The sequence below is a fragment of the Sesamum indicum genome, linkage group LG8 (assembly GCF_026168435.1).
Source record: "Sesamum indicum cultivar Baizhima isolate 11 linkage group LG8, ASM2616843v1, whole genome shotgun sequence".
Classification (NCBI taxonomy): Eukaryota; Viridiplantae; Streptophyta; class Magnoliopsida; order Lamiales; family Pedaliaceae; genus Sesamum; species Sesamum indicum.
The window spans coordinates 17,807,057-17,830,803 of record NC_142664.1 but is presented as its reverse complement, the minus strand read 5'-3'; the positions used below and the strand labels follow the sequence as shown (position 1 = coordinate 17,830,803).

At 35.0% G+C, this 23,747-nt stretch overlaps 3 protein-coding genes across 6 annotated transcripts; all 3 read right to left on the bottom strand.

The window, feature by feature from the left end:
* Positions 1–634: 634 nt before the first annotated feature.
* STP12 (sugar transporter protein 12) lies at positions 635–4,000 on the bottom strand. The gene is made up of 4 exons (XM_011087829.3): positions 3,718–4,000; positions 3,292–3,614; positions 1,402–2,031; positions 635–1,294 (listed from the first exon to the last, which is right to left on the bottom strand). Exons 1-4 carry the CDS (start codon positions 3,854–3,856, stop codon positions 815–817), a joined length of 1,572 nt encoding a protein of 523 aa, XP_011086131.1. The 5' UTR covers positions 3,857–4,000; the 3' UTR covers positions 635–814.
* A 6,695-nt stretch (positions 4,001–10,695) lies between these two features.
* On the bottom strand, positions 10,696–12,760 carry LOC105167937 (ARM repeat superfamily protein). The gene has a single exon (XM_011087828.3). The coding sequence runs from the start codon at positions 12,558–12,560 to the stop codon at positions 10,836–10,838; it is 1,725 nt and encodes a 574-aa protein (XP_011086130.1). The 5' UTR covers positions 12,561–12,760; the 3' UTR covers positions 10,696–10,835.
* Positions 12,761–16,688: 3,928 nt separating this feature from the next.
* Positions 16,689–22,855, bottom strand: LOC105167936 (protein TRANSPORT INHIBITOR RESPONSE 1). Of its 4 annotated transcripts, none has more exons than XM_011087825.3 (5): positions 22,699–22,855; positions 21,479–22,070; positions 18,838–19,330; positions 17,425–18,204; positions 16,689–17,256 (listed from the first exon to the last, which is right to left on the bottom strand). In XM_011087825.3, exons 2-4 carry the CDS (start codon positions 22,000–22,002, stop codon positions 17,449–17,451), a joined length of 1,773 nt encoding a protein of 590 aa, XP_011086127.1. In that variant the 5' UTR covers positions 22,003–22,070; positions 22,699–22,855; the 3' UTR covers positions 16,689–17,256; positions 17,425–17,448. The 4 variants fall into 4 exon arrangements, with proteins under 4 accessions (XP_011086127.1, XP_011086129.1, XP_088740132.1 ...); XM_011087827.3 differs by having other exon boundaries at positions 21,479–22,061; positions 22,699–22,850; XM_088884006.1 differs by lacking the exon at positions 22,699–22,855 and adding an exon at positions 22,555–22,684.
* Between the last annotated feature and the right edge of the window lie 892 nt (positions 22,856–23,747).

The following is a 23,747-nucleotide window of genomic DNA, read 5'->3' as shown; positions in this document are numbered from 1 at the left end:
ACCGTGACTCAATTGATTGTCCCCTTCTCCTATTTCCTTGAAAATTACTGAATTCTTGGCCTCATTATTATTCTGAGACTGGAAGAAAGGGGTGATTCGCGGTGGCCGACATGTGAACTCCATTCCCACTTTTGTTCAAGGAGTGAATGTTACGGTTGCTCATTTCTTGATGCTCTCAACCCCTTTTATTACCGTATCTAACTTTTTCTTTCTTTGCCATTTCCAATTCCTCACAGATAGGGTTGGAGATGGGTTCTAATTTGATCAGATTTGATCCGAATTAAAATTTCTTATTGAGGAAGCGAGGCGCAACAGAACATGTTAATGTAAACATCCATTTCGAGTTCTGAAATGGGGTAGGGCAGGGAGGGGCTAGAAGAGTGGGGGCGTGATGGGTCTCAAGTCCAAAAGTATCGGCTATAGTCCTTATATAGTAAATTTTAATTTTGGACTTCTTTATATCACTTAATCTATGGTTTGGATAATAATCCATATTTTAATTCTCTATAATATTTAAAAGGGTAATGGATAACATCTATCAAAAGCAGAAGAAAAAAGTAATAAGAAAGCAGAATTTAAATCGCCTGATATGGCTACGTACAAACTTTTCCAAATATAAACACCACCAATCAAATTTATGACAACAGCCATTTAATCCATGATATTAATTTTTCAGTATTACATCCACAAATATCTACTACTAAAAAGAAAGAAAGAAAATCTGGAGACAGACTCATCAACGTTAATTACTTGGAAATTGTACTAAAGTAAGAAAAAAAGAGACCAAGGAAAAATAATCATAGGTCTTTATTTGTCATACTTTCTGGTAAGAATCCCCTCCCTTCTTCAGCTCAATTGATCCATTATGATAATCAACATCACTCATGAACCTCGACCAGAACCAATGCTCCTTCCACACAATAACCATTTCCTCGATCGGGATGTTCTTCGTCTCCGGCAGGAAGAAGTATATGAACAGAGTCATCACTATCACAAAGAACCCAAAGAACAAGAACAGTCCAAACTTCAAGTGGCAGAGCATTGTCATAAACACTTGCGCCACAGCAAAGGTGAAAACCATGTTCACCGAAACGTTCAGACTCTGCGCAGCAGACCGAATTTCCAGTGGGAAAATCTCACTAGGAACCAGCCACCCTAACGGCCCCCACGACCATGCAAATCCGGCAACGTATATGCATATAAACAGCACCACCACAATGGCGTACCATCTCGGCAACTCGCCGGGATCCCCATTCACGCCGAACTTCACGCCTATGCAAATTGCAACCACGACCTGATCACAATAGATCAAGAAAACAAAGGTATCAGAAATCTATATTGTAAAACATGACTGCATGCAGAATATGTCAGTGTAACGATAGACGTCGGTCTTGTCAGTACCTGACATATAAGCATTTGGATGCCGCCTTCAATGAAAAGGAACCTTCTTCCCCACTTATCGACGCCATAAATGGAGACGATGGTCGCTATAACATTAACCCCACCGGTGATCACAGCAGACATCAATGCGTTATCGCTTCCAAAGCCGATGGTCTTGAACAAGACGGGCGCGTAAAACATGATGACGTTGATGCCGGTGAGCTGTTGGAAGAAGGGAATGGCAATGGCCATAGTGAGATGAGGCCTGTACTTTTTCTGGAGGAGGTTCCTCCATGGGTGCTCTACTCTGCGGGAGGCCTCACTAGCGGCCACCAAGTCGTTGAACTCTTCATCGACATCGGCTACGCCTCGGATTCTCTTGAGCTTGGTCCTGGCTTCTTCCTGGTTGCCACGCTCGATCATGGAGTTTGGTGTTTCAGGGAGGATCAATGATCCGACGGTGATAATGAGGGCAGGGACCATTGCGCCACCCAAGCTGAGCCGCCATCCCCAGCCACCCTTGATTTTGGCGAAGCCGTAGTTCAAGACGTTGGCGGCTAAGATGCCTACGGTGATGGACAACTGGAAGCCGATGTTGAGCGCACCTCTGTACTTGTAGGGAGCCATCTCAGATAGATAGAGTGGCACCGACTGCAATAAATACCAAAAAAAATTATTTTTTTTTCTCAAATAAACATCAATTTAGCAATTAAATACACTTTTAATTAAATTCAACAACATTTTTTTAACAACAAAAAAATATTTTTCGTTTCTTTTTATTACACAAAAAAACAATAATTAACTTTGCGAGAAATAAAATCGGATCAAATTTTCTATTCTAAATTCTGTTACGCTTTTTATTTTATTTAATATATATATGTAAAGTATACAAATATAACATCAGTTATTTTATTAAAAAAAAATTATATACATTACATATATATATATTAATGAAAAAAACATGATTTGAAATAAAAAAGTGAAAAGAAAACAACAATGTCAATATCATCGAGCAGTAAATAATAAATTAGAACAAAAGAATTTTTTTATTTATTGTTTTTTGAGAGAGAGAGATATGTATACGCTTTCAGGGGTTTTAGTCGCATTAAACGTCGTTGCATTTGGAGTAAACGTTAGTAGGAAAAAGAAACATACAAAAACGTCACGAGCAAAGAAAAATTGGACATAAAAAATTAATCAATTATTTCATAGTATGACGATTTTGGATTCCTTACATTAAAAATTACTTGTTGAAGTTGTCTTTTTAATACAACCTGATTATTGATTGCGACAATATTTAAAGTAATTACGATTTCTACAACACATAAAAATAGTGTATTATTAATGCCCTGCCAAAGCAACATATATTCTGTCAAATTATACGTAAATTAAAGAAACTTGAAAAATAGAAACATCAGAGAATGTACTTATTTTCCGAAAATATATTAAGAAAAACAGGTTTGTTCAGAAATTCACATTTGATTTTGTTAGAAAAGCTGTGTCTGTCGTTTTTAGAACATACTTGTTCACAACTCTTCATTTAATTATGGATATCAGATCTGAGCTACCACCAACCCTTGACTCACCACTTGCAATCATATATTTCTAAAAATTCTTACACAAATTAAATCAATGATAGTATACTTTTCACCATTTTCTATGGCTATTTACTGCGGCATGCTACAACGAAAGCAAAATATAATTAAAATAGATAAAAACATTATCGAAATTAATGAAAAATCTGGATGCAAGAAAACACAAAATACGATGTTGGGATTTCAGAAAACACCATTTTTAATTTGTTCTGTACTAACAACTTGATTGATAAGAATTATGGGAATATCAAATCTTGATCCGGAGTCCCAAACATGTAATATAATAATACAGGTTCGGTGCAGAGTGATGACAAACCTGATTGGCAAATCCAATTCCGAAACCCAGAAAAATACGGCCGACGATCAGCATCCAAACAGCTTTAGCAAAGCCGTTGATCAAAGCCCCGGCGCAGAACAGCACTCCCCCGAACAGCATTGACAGTTTCCTCCCCAGCTTTCTGGTCACCGTCGACGCCACCAGCGACGACAACAGTGCAGCCAAGTACAAGGACGACGTGAACATAGTAAGTGTTTGGCTGTCAAATTTGCAGTACTGGTTTGTGGTATCATCCGCCTTCTGCTTCCTGAACACAGACGGGAAGAATTTCTCCAAGAATGAGTCCATGGACGTCACTCCACCTGTAACCAAACAAACCCCGTAATCAATCAAACCCTTTCTTTCGTCTGCAGCGTGCAGGTTTCATGGATGGTCAGTCTATCTATGATCTTATTACATACATACCTGAAATACCGATATCGTAGCCGAAAATAAGACCACCCATGGCGGCGATGACGCAAGTGACTATGACATAAGGCGTTAAGTTGCCGGGATATTCTTTCCCGGTGGCGCCGGGACCAGGGCCAAAACCACCTCCGGCCATTCTTTTCTTTCTTCAACAACTTGCTAGGTATGGAGAGGTCTGAATTAGGACTATACTGAGAAATTGCAGTATAGGGATATAGGTAGGGAGATGGAGATGGAGATGGAGATGGAGATAGAGATGGGGAGTAGTGCAAACTGAGTGTATATATAGAGAAATGTTGACTTAGAATGTATCCCTTCCCCACAAGACCACCTTAGCTGTCAAAAATGATCTACCACTATACTGTACTATCTCATAATCTCTACATTATGTTGTTTCAGTTAACGTTAAATTGTTTAAAATAAATATATTGATCACTAAAATTAAATTTGATCGAATCGAATTAACTATATTATAAATTTATTTTTTTAAAAAAATTGTACGCCTATCACATAACAAGTGTAATATTCTTATCATATTATTTTATTCCATTCAAACATAATTTGGATAATTAAATAGAACACACTTTGGCCTATTTTAGCAATAAAAAAATGGGGTTAAGATATGAGATGCATGGAGACCAAAAGATTGAATTTATATTTCTTTTTAATAATTCAATAACCGTTTCATACACATTGTAGTGTGGGGATTGGATTGAAGTTAAATAGTTGGATCGTAGGTAGTCAACTTGAGAATTTCCTAGTAAAAAAGTTAGGCTATTTACACACATACATACACCCGCGGCTGAGTCATTCAACAAGTTTCAAAATTATATATACTTACACTTTCTTTGAAGATAATCCATTTATACTTGACCCTTTTTATTAAAATTTGAATAGATATTATATATATAGGTGTGGATGGAGGAAGGGGGCGAAGAGTAGTGAAAACTTGGAAATACAGAAAAATGGACATGATTGATTGGTGAGTCATCGGATTAGTCTGTAGCAACAACCTTTTATCCGTCGATCGGTGTCCGGATGTAATGCCATTGATTTTTGGTACAGCCTCGTCGGTGCCCAGCTCATCGTATTGTTATTATTATTATTATTATGGTTGAGGAAACGTGATTTTCAGGTTTCATCCGCTCCACAACACTCCACACCCCACACACACCTTCACCTCTACAAACTTAAATACATCTCAATAAAAAAGAAAAATATGGGAACAAAAAAGAAATCATCGATTTTGATTTTCTAATTTTATTATTTTATAATGAAAAGATTTCTTAGAATGAAAGTTTATAAGTCATACAACTACCCGCCTACCATTAATATGAAATGTACACAAAAACATTAATAATCAACATAGTTTCTTTTATATATATATATGTATGTGTGTGCGATGTCCTTATTTTTTAAAATGCAGATATTCATATATACATTTGTATATATATTGTCTTAATAAAAAAGTGGCGCCAAGGAGCTAATTAAGCAGAATTGAATTATTAAAAGGGAGATTTTTTTAAGATGGAACCATAAAATTCGTCATTTATTTGGATTAAAAAATAAAATAAAAAAGTTGGAAATATGTATATGTGGAGTAATTTGTTTTAAGCGACAATGCACCCAAAATTTCAAACATGGCCCCAATAAAAGACTTGACCTGCTTGTCATTTGATTTGGAGGTTTTCGACGGACGTCGACCCAATAATTTTTTTATTTTTTTATTATTCTTTTTCTTAAAATCTTTCACGGAAAACATTTTTTTTAATTCACTCATAAAAATTGATATTGTTTTTTCGTTTGGGCTTTCATATGGTTCTTGCATTCAAAGACAGATTCAGAAATGAAAGTTTGAGCTGAAAATTTTTTACTTATATATAAAAATTGCATTGTCATATTATTGGAAGGATAATTAAAATAATTCGGGGGATAATTTATCTATGTATAATTTTGTATTTATTTACACCATCATTCCTTGAAATTTGGTGTATAATTTATTTGATTTGTAAAAAATTAAATCAAATATTAGGGAACGGTATTTCACAGATTATAGGACTCATGCTCCGTTAGGTTCTTTAAATTCTGTGGGTGGCGTAGCTACCGAGATTAATGCAGTCAATTATCCTCTCCCCCCTTCGGGAGGTCCTCCCCTTGGATCCGTCATTGCCTACATAGTTCCAGATGAGTGGATCGATGATGTCTCCTTAATTATTCTTTCGGGAGAAAACAATTAATTTTTTTTAAATCACTCTTTATATATATGGAATAAAATTATTTGAGTAGATTAAATTTAAATAAAGTTAGAGAATAAGATTTGGAGTAGCATGAAGGGTAGGGGGCATGTGCAACATAAATATATAAGTATGGTTTGTAGCTAGAAGATAAGGGTGAGAAGTGAGAGAGCGAGCTAGCTAAGGTTGTCAGCCAGAAGCAAGTCAACCGCTTACCCATCATGCAGTTAAAGTCAACTTGGACATGTTGTCACCAGGTTGACCATCCCCCCCTTAATTATTGCCATTACATTCCCCAAAATAACCTCTAATTTTCAAATAAATATATATACCCATACTTTATACCACCAACCAATCAATATTTCAGCTGTTACGGTTTTATTTTAATTAAAAAAAAATCAATTTCCAATCATAGATCTTAGTTTTGGACCGTTGAAACAATGTGGTTCAAGATCCGTCCAACCTATTCTGCCAATTTTCTATTACAGTTTGAGGCTTTATTAGCCAGTTTTGCCTCCACCTCAATGGATTTTCTGTTTTTTTTTTTTTAAATAAAAAAGACGATCAATATAACAATTCTCATCAAACGTAATTATAAGAGTTCTTTTAGTACTGTAAAACTATTGAATTTAAATTATAATCATTACTATCTAAATCATGTCATCAAAATGTAATCGAACTATGTGGGTGTGTTTTTCATCGATTTTACCAGATGACCTATTTTATGAGAACACATATTCTATTCTATTTACATTATCTCATTTCGAGTCTCAATAATTTTATGTTTCAAACTATTTGAAAATTTTTAATTCTCAATTTTGAATTGTTTTTACTTTTTAGTATTATTTATTTTGAATTTTTTATTCAATGTGAATATCCGTCCAGCCAAACGAAGCCTTAAAGAAATTATCAAGAGAAAGAATGATGGGGCAAAGGGAATATATGATTGAAGATGGTGAGCTCCGTATTCAAATTGATTAGAGGGATGTTGCTCTGTTTTGTTTGTTACGATGTTTCTTACTCTATTTGGATAAAATGCTTTGGGTATAATTAGGATTATTGTGAATACGATGAAGTTGGGTACGTGGCTATGAAAGAAACATCATATATATATATATATATATATATATATATATATATATATTACGATAAATTACATTGATATTTTTTTAAAAAAATTAGAGTAAAATATACAAATAATTCTTATCTTTTATAAAATTACAATTATTTGAAAATGTCTTAATATAATATTTTTGCTTACGCTTTGTCTCTGAAACGGGGCGTAATTATAATTATAAATTTATAATTAACATCAGGGGGTGTATTTATAATTTTATAAAAAGAAAAGGGTGAATAATTATTTTTGGCGTAATCTCAAAAGGTATCAATGTAATTTACCCTTATAGTATATAAGAACCAGAACACAAATTGGGAAATTAAGGACCTTCAATTTTTCAAAATGAATAATTGCATTTACGCTCTTATCTATGATCTATTTATACAAATCGCTCATTTTTTTTGTATGTGTAATTACAGAAACTATTCCAAACAACCAGAAAACAGAGGTAGCTAATTTGTACAATGATATTGACGTTTTAGGAGGTTGTATGTGTAATTTTTCAAAAACGCGATAATTTATTTAAATAGATTATAAGTTAGAGAGTGGAGACGTAATAATCCGTCTAATAAAGATTAGCATGTCATTCATGATTTTGATTTGAGATTTTTAATTACCTAAACGCATGCAGATCACTAATTAGGCACGTAACCTACGTGTGTAGCTTAGGTGCATGTATTATTTATTACATATTTGAAGCAATATTCGAGTAAATTAATGTAACGGTAAAGAAAGAAAAAGTCAGAAAAATAAAATATCTGTCATAACATCATATTAATTATATAGTAATTAATTAAAAGTATATAGCAGCATGGCTTATTCAAGCAGCCAATTATATGATGTTAACGTCAACCCTTGTAATAATAATAATAATAATTGAAGGAAAATGATGGGAATCGACAACCTCTGTCTCTTACCAAATATTATTGTCTTTTTTATATACTAAAGTTTAATTTAAAAAATGTATTATTCGATTATTTTATCATTAATTTACAAATTATAAATAAAAACATTGTAAAATGTTACATGAAACACGGGAAGAATTAAAGATTAATTGCATGTGCACACCTAATTAATATAAGGAGAAATGTATATTAATTCAAGAGGGTGACAGCTCAGATATTACAAGATAAGTAAATAATGGTGACAGATCATCTTCTTCACTGTATTGCATACGTACAATACGGGATACTGATACTGTACGCCTCCAATTCATGTGCCCTCTCTACACATTGTTTTTGCTATTTATATTGAATTGTCGCAATCACCTTTATGTTTTGGACACCCCTTTTTCTGGCAAGTTTCAACTATTTTATCTTATTTTTGTCGGGTTGCAGTAATTTTCTTATATATATATATATATATATATATACATCCATTGCAACGTTGATGAGGGAAATTTAAAAAAAGACAGATATATCCTCTAGCAGAGGGGCAAAGGTGACTTTATGTACCTAGGGGATTTGACCGAGTGTTAGTTCTCTAGTGATTAGATATTTAATGACATAATTAATGCCCATAATACCGGACTTTTAACGCATTATACATAATCATGGGGTATAAGTGGAGATCGTGGGAAGACACGTCAGCATATGGGTTGCGTTCAGTATAAGAAGAAGAAAATCTCAGGGAATAAGGTAATTTTTAGCTCCGCATTTACAGAGAATGACTTTTACATTTTTACGACTGATACATTTCACTAGGGTCTATACTAATTTAAGCGTCGGAGTATCTTCGTCGGGTCTTTACCCGACTAGATAACGTTTTCTTTATTCTCAGAATTCTAGAGATCGGGAGCGAAACGTAGGCAACGATCCAGAAGTGCGATCCGCGATTTCGAGCCTGATCAAACGTCAACATCATTTATATATACGATAATGTCCTTCAAAATAATATACACACAACTTCAGAAAACGTGAATATTATTATACAAATTATGAAATAATTAATCTATCATTATAATTAAAAATCATCAAATAAATTATATAAAATACGATAAATACCCATACATCTTGTGAGATTCAAACTCGTTACCTCAAATCGGTTCATACAACCATAATGGGTTGGTTGTAATTACTGCAAAATGTAAATGTAACAACACAAATAATTCAAATTTATTTTTCTGGATAATGGCTAGTGTCTGAAGATGGGGCTTGGCCCAATATGAACTCAGGCCCATTAGTGGGGATAGTTTTATTAGAACCTTCATGTCCATGAAGTGTGGCCCACTTTTAGATTTGTCAGCTCCCAAATGTAACTAAATGGACAACCCAGTACTATGCATTGGATCTGAATTGTAGTGAGAAATGTGGTCAACACCATCATGATTTTACTAAATTATAGAACATTTTCCTTTATGATGGAGCTCCATAATTTTCGAATTTTGTTATCCACTTTTCTTTCTAGGGGCCAAAATTTTCATTTAATTTGCGATTGAATCACGTTTAATATGTGTATAATTTAACTGTTAATTAAACAAAATAACAAATAAAAATAAATAATTGATAAATTAGAATAGCTTTGAAATGTATGTGAATAAAAAATTATTTATACAATTAATTACTTAAGAGATATCTATTTGCAATAAAAATACATATAAGTAAAGGCAAATTAAGTAATTCGTATTACGTCTACTTCAAGATGCACAATGGGTCAGATCAGTTTAAAATGGGAAAAGATCATAAATCTAGCCCAAGATTTTTCATGACCGGTTTTTGTAATTAACTCCAATTGAGTCCATTTTTAAACCTAAAACCCATGGACTAATCATGTCCAAGCCCGGATCAGGAACGATTGGGCTTATTTATTTTTATTTTTTAAGAAATTGGGGTAATTTTTAAATAAGTTAATGATTATTTTATGAAATAAATAAATAGTAATTAATCAAATAAGAATATATAACCAAAAAAAAAAAGAATAATTAAAACTACATAATGAACTTAAATAATAGTTTAACTATTAAATTTACAATAATAATAAGTAAAAAGAAGACTTAAAATAAATCTTGGAAAAAGTAAACAAAGAGTATATGACAATATGATAAAAATTTTACAAGTAAAATAATAAAGATAAAAATTTAGAGTTTCAAAAATTTCAAAAAACCATAAATATAATCAACTTAGAAAAATAGAATAAAAATTTACATAGATTGTATTATTAAAAAAAAATAGCCAATTGGCCGACCCACTAGCCCGAACCCAGCCGGACGCATGAGCAGGCGGTCCATAATGTTTCCCTTCATTCAGTTCAACCTTCACATTTATCCGAATCTTGATACTTTGAAGCCAACCATATCCAAAAAAATCTCAAATACAAACATTGCATGACATAGAGGGAATAAAAGGACAAAGAAAGACAGAAAGGAGGCTTCAGATCATGCATCACATTCTTTTTTCTTTCTTTTTAGTATGTATGAGGGAAAAGTACAGAAAACATCCAACGGCTACCCACCGCTCACATGCCCCCTCTCATCTCCAATTCATGTCTTTCACATGTCACCAATGCCCACAAAAACACACCAACAATCATCCCATGCTACCCTTTTCACTAAATTGTGGAAGACATCAGATTTGTTAGTTCTATGTTTATGTATTGATGGTTACAGGCAAAACGAAGAAAAGGATGTATAAATTTATAGCCCTTTTTGCATTCTGATCAGTACTGACAATCAAGAAATCTAATTATCCAAGAGGAACAACTAATAATGTAGATTTACACAACAAAAATTCTTCAAGGAACAGAAAAAACAAGTGGGGATTTAACATTCAAGATTTCCAGAACAACCCACTCAACATGCTGCCGAATCTATTAGAAGATAACTTTCTGACAATCTTTTTGGCATCTGAAACTTCAGCCTCCGCAAGCTTTTCGATGCTTTTTAAGTAGCCTGAACTCAGAATCTTCTTTCTTGCACTGTTGCTGCTTGTCAACGACATCAATATAGAAAGCAAGAGCTTTTTGTTACCAGAGTTCACCTCTCCAGGATCAAGCATTTGCAGCAGCACCTGGACGTTCTGATCGCTCTGCACGAACTTCTTTCGGTTCTTGGGTACAATTAACATGCTGGAAAGCGTTTCGGCTGCCATTTCGCGTATTTCAAAAGATTTTGAGTCGAGAAATTTAACGAGGACCGGCATGAATCCTGCATCCCCCATTACCTTCTTGGCTTCCTCAGACGTTCCGCATAACCAAAATGCTGCCTTTAAGGCCAATTCCTGGACGGAGACTTCGCCATAACGAAGGAAGTAGAGTATATGATCCATAAATGCACAATTTAACAGTATGCTTATTGAATTCTCAGATGAGAAGCATATGTTTGCAATTCCTCTTAATGCAACCTCTCTTGCCTTTGTTGAGACTGATGATTTGGGATCCAAAATTCGCACCAGAGCGCTAATTCCACCTTCTTCAATAATCATTTTCCTAATTGATTCATCTCTATAAGCCATAGTCTGCAATAAATCAAGCGAACAAATCTGTATCACTTCATCTTTGGACCTGGCAAGCTCAACAAATTCAGAAATTGCCCCTTCCTCGACCACAAACCTCTTGATTTCTTCAACTCCAACAAGATTTTTCAACACCCCACAAGCCAAAGCAATCAACTCACTTCCACAATGGCTACTATTACAACAAATCTTCAAAAGAGCAGGGACTCCACCATGAGCAGAAACCGACCATGCATTGTCTGAATTCTCAGTGACTTTCACCAAACACCTGGCTGCAAATTCTTTACTCAAATCAGTCCCCGACTCCAATACTCTAATCAAAGGGGCAATTATCCCCGCACCTATCAACACACTTTTGTAAGACTGAAACCCCGCAATCAAAGACACAGCTTTGGCAGCCTCTTCATGAATGTCACTCTCTTGAAAATCAAGAAAATTCACAAGCAAATAGATAAAACCATCAATCTCCACAGCAATCTTCACGTATCGCTCGTCTAGTTGAATGACTTCATTAAAAGCTTCAAGGGCCTGTTTCTTCATGTCGCTGCTGCCAATTTTCAGCCTCGACCGCAAATCATTGATATAGAACCTTATATCATCCTTGGAAGCCGAGACACTAGGCCTCGAAACCACTATGGCATTGCTCTGTGTGAGCAATCCCGCAGCATAAATATCCGAAAGGCTCTTAATATGCGCATCGAATTTTGAAGATAGCATATCAAGATCGCTCTGCATGAGAAGCTTCCCACTATATGAAAACTCCAAACACTGCTTCGCAAGCTCATCGCAGTTCTTGAGCGTGGCCAAAATTGACTCCACCGCAATAGAAAGAGATAAATTCTCACTGGATTCGCAATTCTCAATGGCGGTGAGGTTGGAAAACAGCTCTTCGAGCTTGTTCCTAACGGACTGCCACTTTCCGGTAAAGACTTTGATTGAATGCGAGAGGGAAATCAAGGCAGAGATTAACACAATTGCTTGCTTTAGCCTTGGCTTTTCAGTGGACGACTGATGAATTAAACTGCTTTCTTCTTCACCCATTTTCCCCGACCTTTTCTATTGGTTTCCAAGAAAACCCATTTTCCGGCAAGGGTCAGGTTTTCCGGCGTCTAAGGCACAAGATTCCGGCGAGGGGTGAGAGCTGTGGCTTGAGAAGAATCGAGGAAAAAACAGGATCTTATCTGTTGAATGCTAGGTCTATGCAGCGCTTATCTTCTGCGGTTTGCAACCGAACCGCAACTTGCTACCAATTTACCCAAATGACCCGGGAGATGTGCGGCGGTTAGAGATGAACTAGACCTAGACGACAGGGCCATTTCAGTAATTAGACACAAAAATCGGGGTCTGTCAGTTGGGACGTTGGAACATCATAACAAAGTAGAATATTTTAATTAAAATAAGAAATTAATTTATTTATCTCCGTGACTTCGCACTCAGCTCTTGACTTCTAGCTTTAATTTAATGCATAGCAGTAATATTCGTAGGAACAACCTAAGTACAAAATTGGGAGACTGGTCCACCCTCGACAACTACTGCATACCCTACCTACTACCCTCTACATCAAACCAGCCTGTTATTTAAATCAGATTTGATCGAGCTACAATTAGTCATAGATAACTAGTTATCTTTTTAATTTTATTATAAATTTCTATAATTCGATATTTTCACACGTAAAAGATGAGCTGTGGGATCTTTAGGCGAGATCTTAGCACAGGGAATTTGTCAATTAAGCACATATTAGGCAGCTAATAATGTGTACAAGTAGTGGAAATGAGTTGCTAAATAGGTAATTAAGAGCAAGGAACTGGAAATAATGCATGTCTGGAAAGGACCACCCACAACGCAGGACTGAGGACAGGCCTTTGCAGTTAGGTGAAAGGGATAAAAGAGAAAGCCGCAGCAGCAGCTTTCAATACTCTCCTCTTGGGCCCTTCACATCTTCACCCCCACCATGTGATGCTTTTGGCTTCACCTTTTCTAGTGCAACAAAAATTAATTAATATCCCTTTCACTTCTTAATTATATTTTACAAAAATAAAATATTCTATATATTACTCATTATTAATATTACAAAATTAGAGAAAATGATAAATTGCAACGACCTTTCATAAGGTTAGTAGTCATAATTATAATTTTTTTTATTATTTGAAAAACTACTGACATACTCCTGATGCTTAATGAAATTATGTATCCTTTGCACAATGACATAGAAATGTGATATTTAAGGGTTATGTGATGTGATATTTTTCATATATGTACAACATGTGATGCTAAAAATGATAAGAAAAAGAAATGGAGAAAGATAGAAGAAGGGGGTAAGGGTCTTATAAAATCTAATCCAGTTTCACTACATGACAAAAAATGGCCATAATTTTGTTGGTCACGGATGCTTATGTTTTTTTTAATCTCATCTTTGTTGTAATGAGTTTGCTTAAGAATAATAAACGTGGGGATTTTCACTACCACTTAATTATTGGTGAATTTAACTTTATTGCAACCATCTTGTCTTGTTCTAACAAAATTAATTAAGTGGGCCATAATTGTTTTCTCTTGTCTATTATTAAAATTTTCAACTTTAATTAGTATTCTAGATTTATTAATTTTATTTTATTTTTTTGCTCTCCTTTCATTGGCATGCATAATTGAGTTGGCACGCACAACAAAGATGCATTCCTCCCAACCATATTGTATTCCTATATTTCCTATCCGGAGATATGTACATAACATGGGAATCACTTTTACTCCAATCCATTTTTTTTAATTATTCTTTACCTATCAAGATCAAGAAATTCCTTATAATTAGTATCATTTTTGTATGTTATCAAATTTTATTCTATGCTTTACTTACATACTAAATAAATTGGAAAAAAAATAACACAATTGATTACTTTAACAAATATACGATGTTAGCATCAAATACAACGCAGCAACGCACTCACAATGCATCAATATATATATATATATATTTGTACATACATATTATAGTATTGTAATATATAATACATGGTAAACTATCAAACCTAAAACCTAGTATTAGCTTTTTCCCTATAAGTTAGAATTATTTATGTAAGTTGAAGCAATGAAGTTAGTGGGAAGGGAGAAAAAGAAAGAAAAGGACAAGAAGCACATAGGTTTGTTGGGTTGTGGAATGTGGAGTGAATTGGTTAGGCAGAGGCACCCTAATAGAAACACATAGTTAAAGGTGGACGCGTTTGCTTCCTGACGTCTTGCTTGATTGATAAAATTGGGATCTATTTTGAATTTTATGAATGTTGATGTATATTTATTCTTATAGTAGTTTGTTGAATTTTTTTTTTAATCTCGTCCGAATATTGATATATTAACTTAGTCTGTAAATTTAAATATATTGAATAATGTAGCGAATAAAAAAAGTGAAGGTATAGGTAGTGTGTTTGAAGGTTTATTTGGCAATGTTAGGTAGAAAGGCAATTTGGTGCTGCAGGATTCACTCTACATTATTATTCCACAGCTTTGAGTGAGCAACAAGTGAGGTCCAAATTTGGACCAATTCAAGACTTTGCTTCCAAGAGACAGGTTACAATGTGCAATAACATCGTCTGCAGTATCCCTTTTTTTTCAACTATATGTATCATTTTCTAATCATTTGCAAGAGATTTATATGCTACAGTTTGTTATAGCATTATGGCTGGAGCCGAAAAATAAATTAAATTATTTGATATTCGATTGGAATCGATAGATAAAAATTTATTTGGATTCGAGTTGTTGGATTTAATAAATCAAATTTGCACAAATAATTTGGTTCAATAAGCTCTGGAGCTTGGGTCGTGCTTGATTTGATTAGTGTAAAAATAATAAAATATACTTAAAAAATATTAAATTATTCAAGCTCGGTTCATGTTTGATCTAATTAAAATTTATTTGAGTTTGATTAGATTAGTAATTGAACCTAATTCAAACACAATTTTTCAGGCTAGATAATAATTTGAACAATTTTAAACAGTGATGTGTTCTGCTCGACTCATATCATTTACAAATTACAACCCTGATTATGGCCTCAATTAACATATTTATAAGGCCCCGTTTATTTTTATATAAGTTATTTGGATGATACGATACGAAAAGCTATGTATTGATTATACTATATTTATTTAGGCTGTTTGGGTTGAGTTATTCAACCCAAAAAGTAATATTAATGATTTGTACGTTACCGAGTTCTTGGACGATGGATCCATTTAACAGGATGTCCCGTCTTCGACTCCCTCAAGTTTAAAAAATTATAAGCCAGCAGTAAATTAATATTATCATCATACAAATATATTGTGAAAAATCCAATAAAAAATCTAATTAATCTTAAAATTATAATGCGATAGGGGCAGTGGTTTTAGGCTTATTATTAGCCTAAGTGGCGGTGAAGGACGCAATACGGAGGAGGAAGGCTGAATTAGTGACAGCAGGCCTAGGCTGAATAATTATGGCTGTCAATTAAGTAAGCTATCAACATAATTGTGCAATTAAGACTATATGATCGGGTAATTAACAAAATCCCCTCTTAACTAAGCCCATCATGACTTTGTTCCAAGTTTCGACGCATTTGATTGGATTTTTAATGTTTTAATATAGTTCATGATGTTTTATGGTTGTTTCAATCATTAAAAGAAAAAAATAAAATGAAATAAAATATCCTCTAACCTGTCCGCGTTTGGTATTGAGATGATTAATAGTTTAGGTATAAGTTGTTGATTAGAGAATCTTAATAGACCAAAAATTGTGGGTGGGGGGAGGCTATGAGTCTATGTCTAGTTAATTAATTGGATCTATGTAAGCGTAATTGAACTTTCATTAAAAGGCTAAACATTAGGTGTAAGTTGTGGAATGGTACGCAGTGTTTTGTACCTATACTAATCGCCAACTACTGATAAATTGTTGGTCCAGTGGTAAGTGAATTCGATTTTAAGACAAAATTTTGTCAATAAGCAGAGTTTGAGATTTCATGGTACACTTGTTGGGCACCCTTTGTTTCATCTCCGATATAGGATGCAGACTACAATAGTGGAAATGAAAAAAAAATCAAAATTTTCTATGGGAAGTCTTATGTTGGAACATGAGTGTGTGTGTGTGTGTGAGTAAATATGTTGGATGTGTGCCTAAAAACTGACTATGATAATTAAGGATAAATCAGACACCACATTGACCTGAAAACAGAGCATCTCAGATTAGTGAACAACTAATCTGCAATCATGAATTAAGTAATAATACATAGTCCAGAAGCAGGCTCAGGCTCAGGCTCCACCATTACAACTCTATAGTCTACTCAACCTTAAATCAAACCCCCTATGCCCAACTCATTCTTCACAATGCAATCACATCTTGCCCCACCTGGGCACTCAATACAGAATTTACAGGTTACATGTTCGCATTCTTTTATACAGTTCCACAGAATCAAACTACAATCGGTACGTGGGAAAGAACCGAAACGTTGAACTGGGGAAGAGCTGCTCTGCAAGAAATTCCCAGCGTCGTTTCTGCTAATTCGAATGAATTAACAACGAGAACAAGCCAAGATTTGAATTTCGAGCCTTTGGGGTTTAAGCTTTTGTTCCGTAATTAGACTTTGATTGCATAACTAAATCCAAGAGGCTTCATGTAGTATAAAATACTTAGCTCTTGTATTATATGCTTGCTTTCACAACCATTATTACATCCGATTACTTGGTTCGACCTCTAACCAAGAACCAAGTGGTCATTCCAGCATATCCTGCAAAAACAGCAAATACATGATTTCTGGTTAGAAACTGGGCAGGTCATGCAAGTAAGAGAAAGCAATTATCATGAACTATGGATCTGGAAATTATTGTGTGCTTTTCTGGAATCTGGTTAAAATCAGAAGACATGTTGGTGTAACGAGATGGCAGAAACCACTGACCGACAATTATTCTTCTTCCATGTGTCAAAGAGTGAGAACAACGGAAGGGGCGTCCTGTCTCGGCCCTGCTACTGAACGATAGACATAAACTTTGTCGGCTTGAATTTCATCACTTCCATCGTCTTTGATTACTTCGACATTCAACCTCGGCATCTCCCGTGCAAGTAGCCTGCAACCCTTCATTGTCAAGTTACACGCCGACATCCATAACGATCGCATCATTTCATATTTCTTGAGACCAGACAGAAGAGCTGCATTTCCAAATGGGCAGTCTCTTATCTCAAGCTTTCTCAGCTTGGGGCAACCTTCCAGAACACACTGCATCCCTCTGTCGCTGCTGCCAGCAAAAGCAACGGAAAGAGTCTCGAGATTTTTGGCATACTTCCCTATGTACTCGAATGTCGTGTCAGTAAGAAGTCCTGAAACTGAAAGCCTGCGGAGTTTTGTGCAATTTTTAGCCACAGCTCCAAAGGCTTCGTCCATAGGTTCATTTGTCAGGAAATCTGGCTGGCGCGGATTCATTATGCAAAGACGAAAGTGGGTAAAATCAGGGCAGTTCTGAACAATGGTTACAACAGCAGCATTCGTCATCCTCCGGCAAAAGTAGAGGACATAGCGGAGTTTACGGCATCCACGAGAGACAGCCAAGAAGCCCATCTCAGTCACACCATGGCGATGATCAAGATCATAAGGATCAACGGGGAAAACTCGGAGTTCTTCAAGCAAGGGACAGCTGGACCCAACAGCTTCGAGCCCCTTGTCTTCAACAGTATCAATGACCTAGGCAAAAAAGAATAAGTTTAGATATCAGAACATGTAGATAATTAAATTAGGAGGTGCATACATAAAACGGTATGCAGGCTCAGAAAGTTAGTCTCAGAACTTCTGTTGCTGCTCATTTTGTTCCTTTTTCCTCCCTTTTATTACAGGGTGTATTATGCCATGTAGTTTTCAAATACTCTTAGCAAAAAATTTTGGACCTTTAACAGGCCATTAGAAAAACGTCCAGCCAATGACTAGAAAGCAATACGAGAAATTTCACAGGTTCAGGTATTATGTGACATGCAGCACAAGAAAAGAAAAGAGACATTAGAATAACCTTTTTTTTTATGTTCTGCATAATCCAACATCAGTGATTACCTCCATTTAAACGCCTAAAACCAATTAAATATATAGATGCCGCTTGTCTATTATGAATATTAATAATGGCAACAGAGACTTCTCAAAATATTTGAATATGCATGGAGTCCGTGATTATAAGGTTCTGGAGTTCCCTTCTATAGTCACTAAGATCCAATGTATTTTCTTGCACATTCTTTCTTTTCCAGAATTTAACTTTACCGAGACTCAAATCTTCCACAACAGAACCTCATAAATAGCAAACCATTATAATTTTAATTATTGTTTTCTTACCCAGAGGCGTCGCAAATTAGGGCAGTGAGCAAGAAGCTTTGCAAGTTCACCACTTTGAAGGACCGCATCACTCAAGTTCAAGAAAGTCAGACCAGAACAAGCTCCATAAAGAACAGGGAGATAGAAGGAAGTAGCATCCCATAAACCAGAAAGAACTTGGAGATTTTTACTATTCCCAAATGCACTTTCAATGTCCTCGTATTGCCGAGGTGTAAGTTCTTGCAGGAATGAGCCAGTACTAAGCTCTGTTAACAGAGGAGCATGCACAAGCAGCCGTTGTAGTTGGTCCAAGGTAATGTTTTCATTGACCTTCAGGACCCTCAATGATCTGCACCTACTAACAAGTTTCTCCAGGGCCTCAAAACTCACCTCGCTGTTGAGGCTGGAAAAGTTTAGGATTTCCAGTGAGGAAAAGTTCTCCGGGAAGCAACTCAGCCAACCTCCACCAACGTCCACTGTTACACTATCCTGTATGTCGAGCTCGGTCAAGTTCCTAGAAGCCAAATTTACACATCAAACGATTTTTAAGAAAAATGTCAAACCAGCACAAAAGTAAAGGGTATGGCTGACTAAAATACAATGTATGCCAGCAATAGCAGATTTCAACCACCTCCAAGCTTATACTTCTTTTGTATTCGCCTCGTATCTTTTCCATTGACTTGTTCTTTATCGTTGTCATATGGTTTAATCATAATCTTTTTGGCATTTGTGACCATCTATATGCAACGATCAGTAAGTGCAAGAAAACTAGTTGCTGCTTCTCGACATGGTTGATCAGTACTTGATGGTTTACATGGCTCATAAACTTTGCTTTTTAACAGAAATCAGACACTTGGAATCTCCACATTAATGTGTTTGAAATCTTTTTTTTCTATTAATCAATGATCTATAGTTGTTCTTCAACAATTGATGTCTCTCATTTCTCTTTTCAGCATATTAAGGGTCAAACAGAAACTAGACGACTGCATCCCAACATAAAGTTCCTCAACACGATTTACAATACGGCCCATTTACTTCGAGGATCGTATTAAATGAATGATAGGATTGTCTATTACTAAATAAATGATAGAAAAGCCCTGTATAATTAGTTGGGTGTTTACTTATATGTATTATGAAAGCAGGATAAATTCTATCAAGTGTTTACTTTGATGTATCCACATGCTTTTAGTAGGAAAATTACCTTTGAGCCCTCGTTTACAAAATTTAATAAACAAAATAATAATAATAATAATATCATTTATTATTTCCAGGGTACAATGGTCATTCACATTTGGTGCAACCTTTGGGACTAATTTTATACCACCTCCCAAGGTAGTATTAGTTATTCAGGTGTAACACTAATCAGTACAGGGCTTTGGTTTTATACTTGGGCCCCATAAAACAAACTAAACACTATATTAACCTGTACTAATTTCCTTATACAGGCTTATACACCAAAGTAAATGGGGTCTACAGGTATGATAAGATGCAAAAAGAAAAGGCATAAAACCATAATCTGACTGTAATTGCATGTCATGAAATGTTCGTATATATGGTTGGTGACACCTTAAACATAGAGGCATATGCAGTTGAAAAGCATCTTGTTTAAGCCCTTTTAACCAAATATATATTCCAAATTCAGCTGAAGCTTTTCATATTCATGGTGAAAGTTTTGAAAATACACAACCATCTTTGCAGTAATGAACAATGTCTCAAGCATCCAACAAGGCAAGAACAAACAAATAGTTCACCAACCATCTAGCAGTAATGAACAATGTCTGAAGCATTCAACAAGGTAAGAACAAACAAATAGTTCACAAGTCACTAGACATTCAAAGCCCATATGACCTCCGTTGGCCAATGAATGTGGAAGCCTGTGGACAAAGTGTGACATCAGGGACATGCCATCCATTAAATGCCAAGTAACAGGTCAGATGTCACACCAAGAAAGCAACAGCCAAAAGCTTGAAAGAGAAACATAAAGTAGAAGCACTCAATTCCCACTAAAATCTCTGTTTGATACAGTATTAAAAAAACAGACACACAAGACAACTTATACACAACCAATCTCCCATCACTATTTCTTGGTGACATCAACACCACAGCTTTCCCACATTGTAAATATACACAGATGACTTTACTGATTCAAATATCAATATATAAAAAATAAATTACAAATGTACTAAAGAGTATGTGTTCAAACACTTTAAAACCTAAGCCCACTTCAGCAAAATTAATGATCTCAATAAAAGCTACAAGGACATTCCAAACACAAGCAATCCATAAGTTTACATTCAGAAAACAGATTACGTAAAAGTTGTACTCAATACTACAAAGCTTGGTTGATTATTCCAGACAACCACAATCCTCATGACCCCCCAAAAGATTCAACGAGGGAGTCCGCCCATTCCCAAGAAAAATAAAAGATAGAAGACAAATAAACAGAATTTTCTTTCAGAAAAGATCTAGAGGAATCCTAGGAGTTAGCATTCTGAAACTGCAGGTTAGATGAAATAATTTTCCATTTCCAGAAAACCAAAGACCTGTTCAAAGCCTAAGCTATAATGTCACAATTCATGGAAAACATAACACAATCCAGGCAGCAACAATCATTAAAAACAAAATGACTAACTCAATAGACGATAAAAGAGCAGACCCTTACCCACAATGAGTGGTAATGGCTTTGAGCCCATCATCAGTGAAACCATCGCAACTTGACAAAGATAAAGCCCTGAATTGCGGAAAAGACTTGGCTAAGAGCTCCATGCTCTCATCACTTACCGTCATCCTCTTGAGCCTCAGCTCCTCCAGAAACGGGTAAGCCTTGGCAAACATGACCAGCCATGAGTGCACATTAGCACCCCAATCCCGCGGCAACATATTGAAATCAGAAAAGCGAGGTTTCCCTTTGAGTCTGACACTCTTAATCTTTGCAAACCTTCTAGCCACAATCTCAGGAGACACTGAATAACAGTTTCCAATAAAAAGATTAGATCTTGTCCATCTCTCAGCATTGTACCAGTCTTTGCAGACAAGGGAAACCGAGTTCCTGTCCTTGTGTGAATCTATGAGTGACAGGACCTTCTCCAAGACTTCATCTGGGAACAGCGAGTGAGGGTGACTTGAACCATTCGAGTTGGGTAAGTTTGATGGTAAGACTTTGGACTTCTTGGGGTCTGGATTCATTTGAGTTGTCTGATGATAGTCGATTCAGAACTCAGAAGAATCTCAAGCACCAAAATAATCTGCAAATTCTAACATACATGAACAAGAAAATCAGGACCGGTGTCATTTAAATGCATATGCATTCATACCGCAACAAAAAATTTGAATCTTTAATTCAAAAGTCAATGAGAAAGGAAAACGAAAAAATCATATAAAAGAGAAATCTTGAATTTGCTGCCTTTAAGAAAAGAGTAGAACCCATTTCGTTTAAACGTATGAATATTCACACTGCAATAAAACCAGGCGATCGAAAATTCAGGAGGAAGTAGGAGAGAAATCTTGAAACAAAAGGGTCGAAAGATTCCCTTCAAACAAAAACAAATAACCAAAGCTGTTTAAGATTATTGACTAAAAATTAAAACTTGAACCAAGATTCTGCTAAACCTAAATTCTTGCTGGGCTCACCTGTACCGTCACTTCAAAGCTGAAATTAACATCTTAAGATAAATGGTCAAAGAAATAGAAAGGCAGAATCATCACAACATTCCCACACAGATGCACAAGCAAAAGTACCTCAATCCAAGAACAAAAACAGAAACCCGCCAAGAAACACGACATCCATAAAGTCGAGGGTATAAAAATGCACATATACCTATATGCACAAGACAATTTAATCGGAACAAAGAAAACCCACAAACAAAAGCAAAAGTGTTTTACCTCTCTCTCTCTCTCTCTGTGTTGAATGCTTGGAGGAACCGAAGATCCAAAGAAATGCTCACACAAGCAACTTGCATATTATAGCAAGAAAATAGTAGTATGGTATTATTTTAATTAAAAGAAAAAGAGTTAAAAAGAAATATATTTCTACGTAAAAATACAGAGCTTTATATATCATAATAATACGTATATGTGAACAGTAAGATACATGTTACAGTGCATAAAGTACGTAAAGCTTTTAATTATTAGGGGCGAGTCCACTGTCCTGTCCACCTTGGCTCAACACTGATGAAGTTGACAGGTAATGGTAGGGGTAGCTTCTAACCTCCACCGTTGTGTGATATGCGCACTCCCTCTTATATAATGACACGTATGCTGCGTCCACGTTGTTGCGTAGTTGGCACCCGGCTCATGTTAGATTCTCGAAGGTTGATTTGACTCAACCAGTATAAAAGTCAGAAAGAGCTTATTTTACCGTTTTGTAAAGATCAAAATAGAAATTTATGGATCGTAAATATAAATGGAAATTTATTTATTTTATCATTTTATTAATTACTTAATATCGTGGATAATTATCTTATTTTATAAAAATTATTATATTTTATTATGTTACTACAACCTATAATTCACAAACGTTTTAAAAAATCATTCCATACTGTGTTGGACATTGACACAATCGAACAAAATATTTATGTTTCAAAAATATGAAATAAAAAATAAAAAGAATACTATGTTGGATACATTTAGAATTTTTTTTATATATATTTTTAAGTTATTATTTTATTAAGAACTTAGATGTAAGATATATTTTATTTTATGTTTTATTTAGATAATTTTTATATTAAAGATTTTAATTTTTTAAGAAATTAAGAATATATATCATAAAAAATATAATATATATATAATCATATCAGTATCATATCTATCGTTGTTTCCGTATCTGTGCATCATAGACTAAAAAAATAAAACAAAAGCTTAAGACGTCTCAAAAAAAATGATTCAAGTTCTTTTTTCCCCTTTCGCAGCTGAAAATTTAGATCGTACTTGGT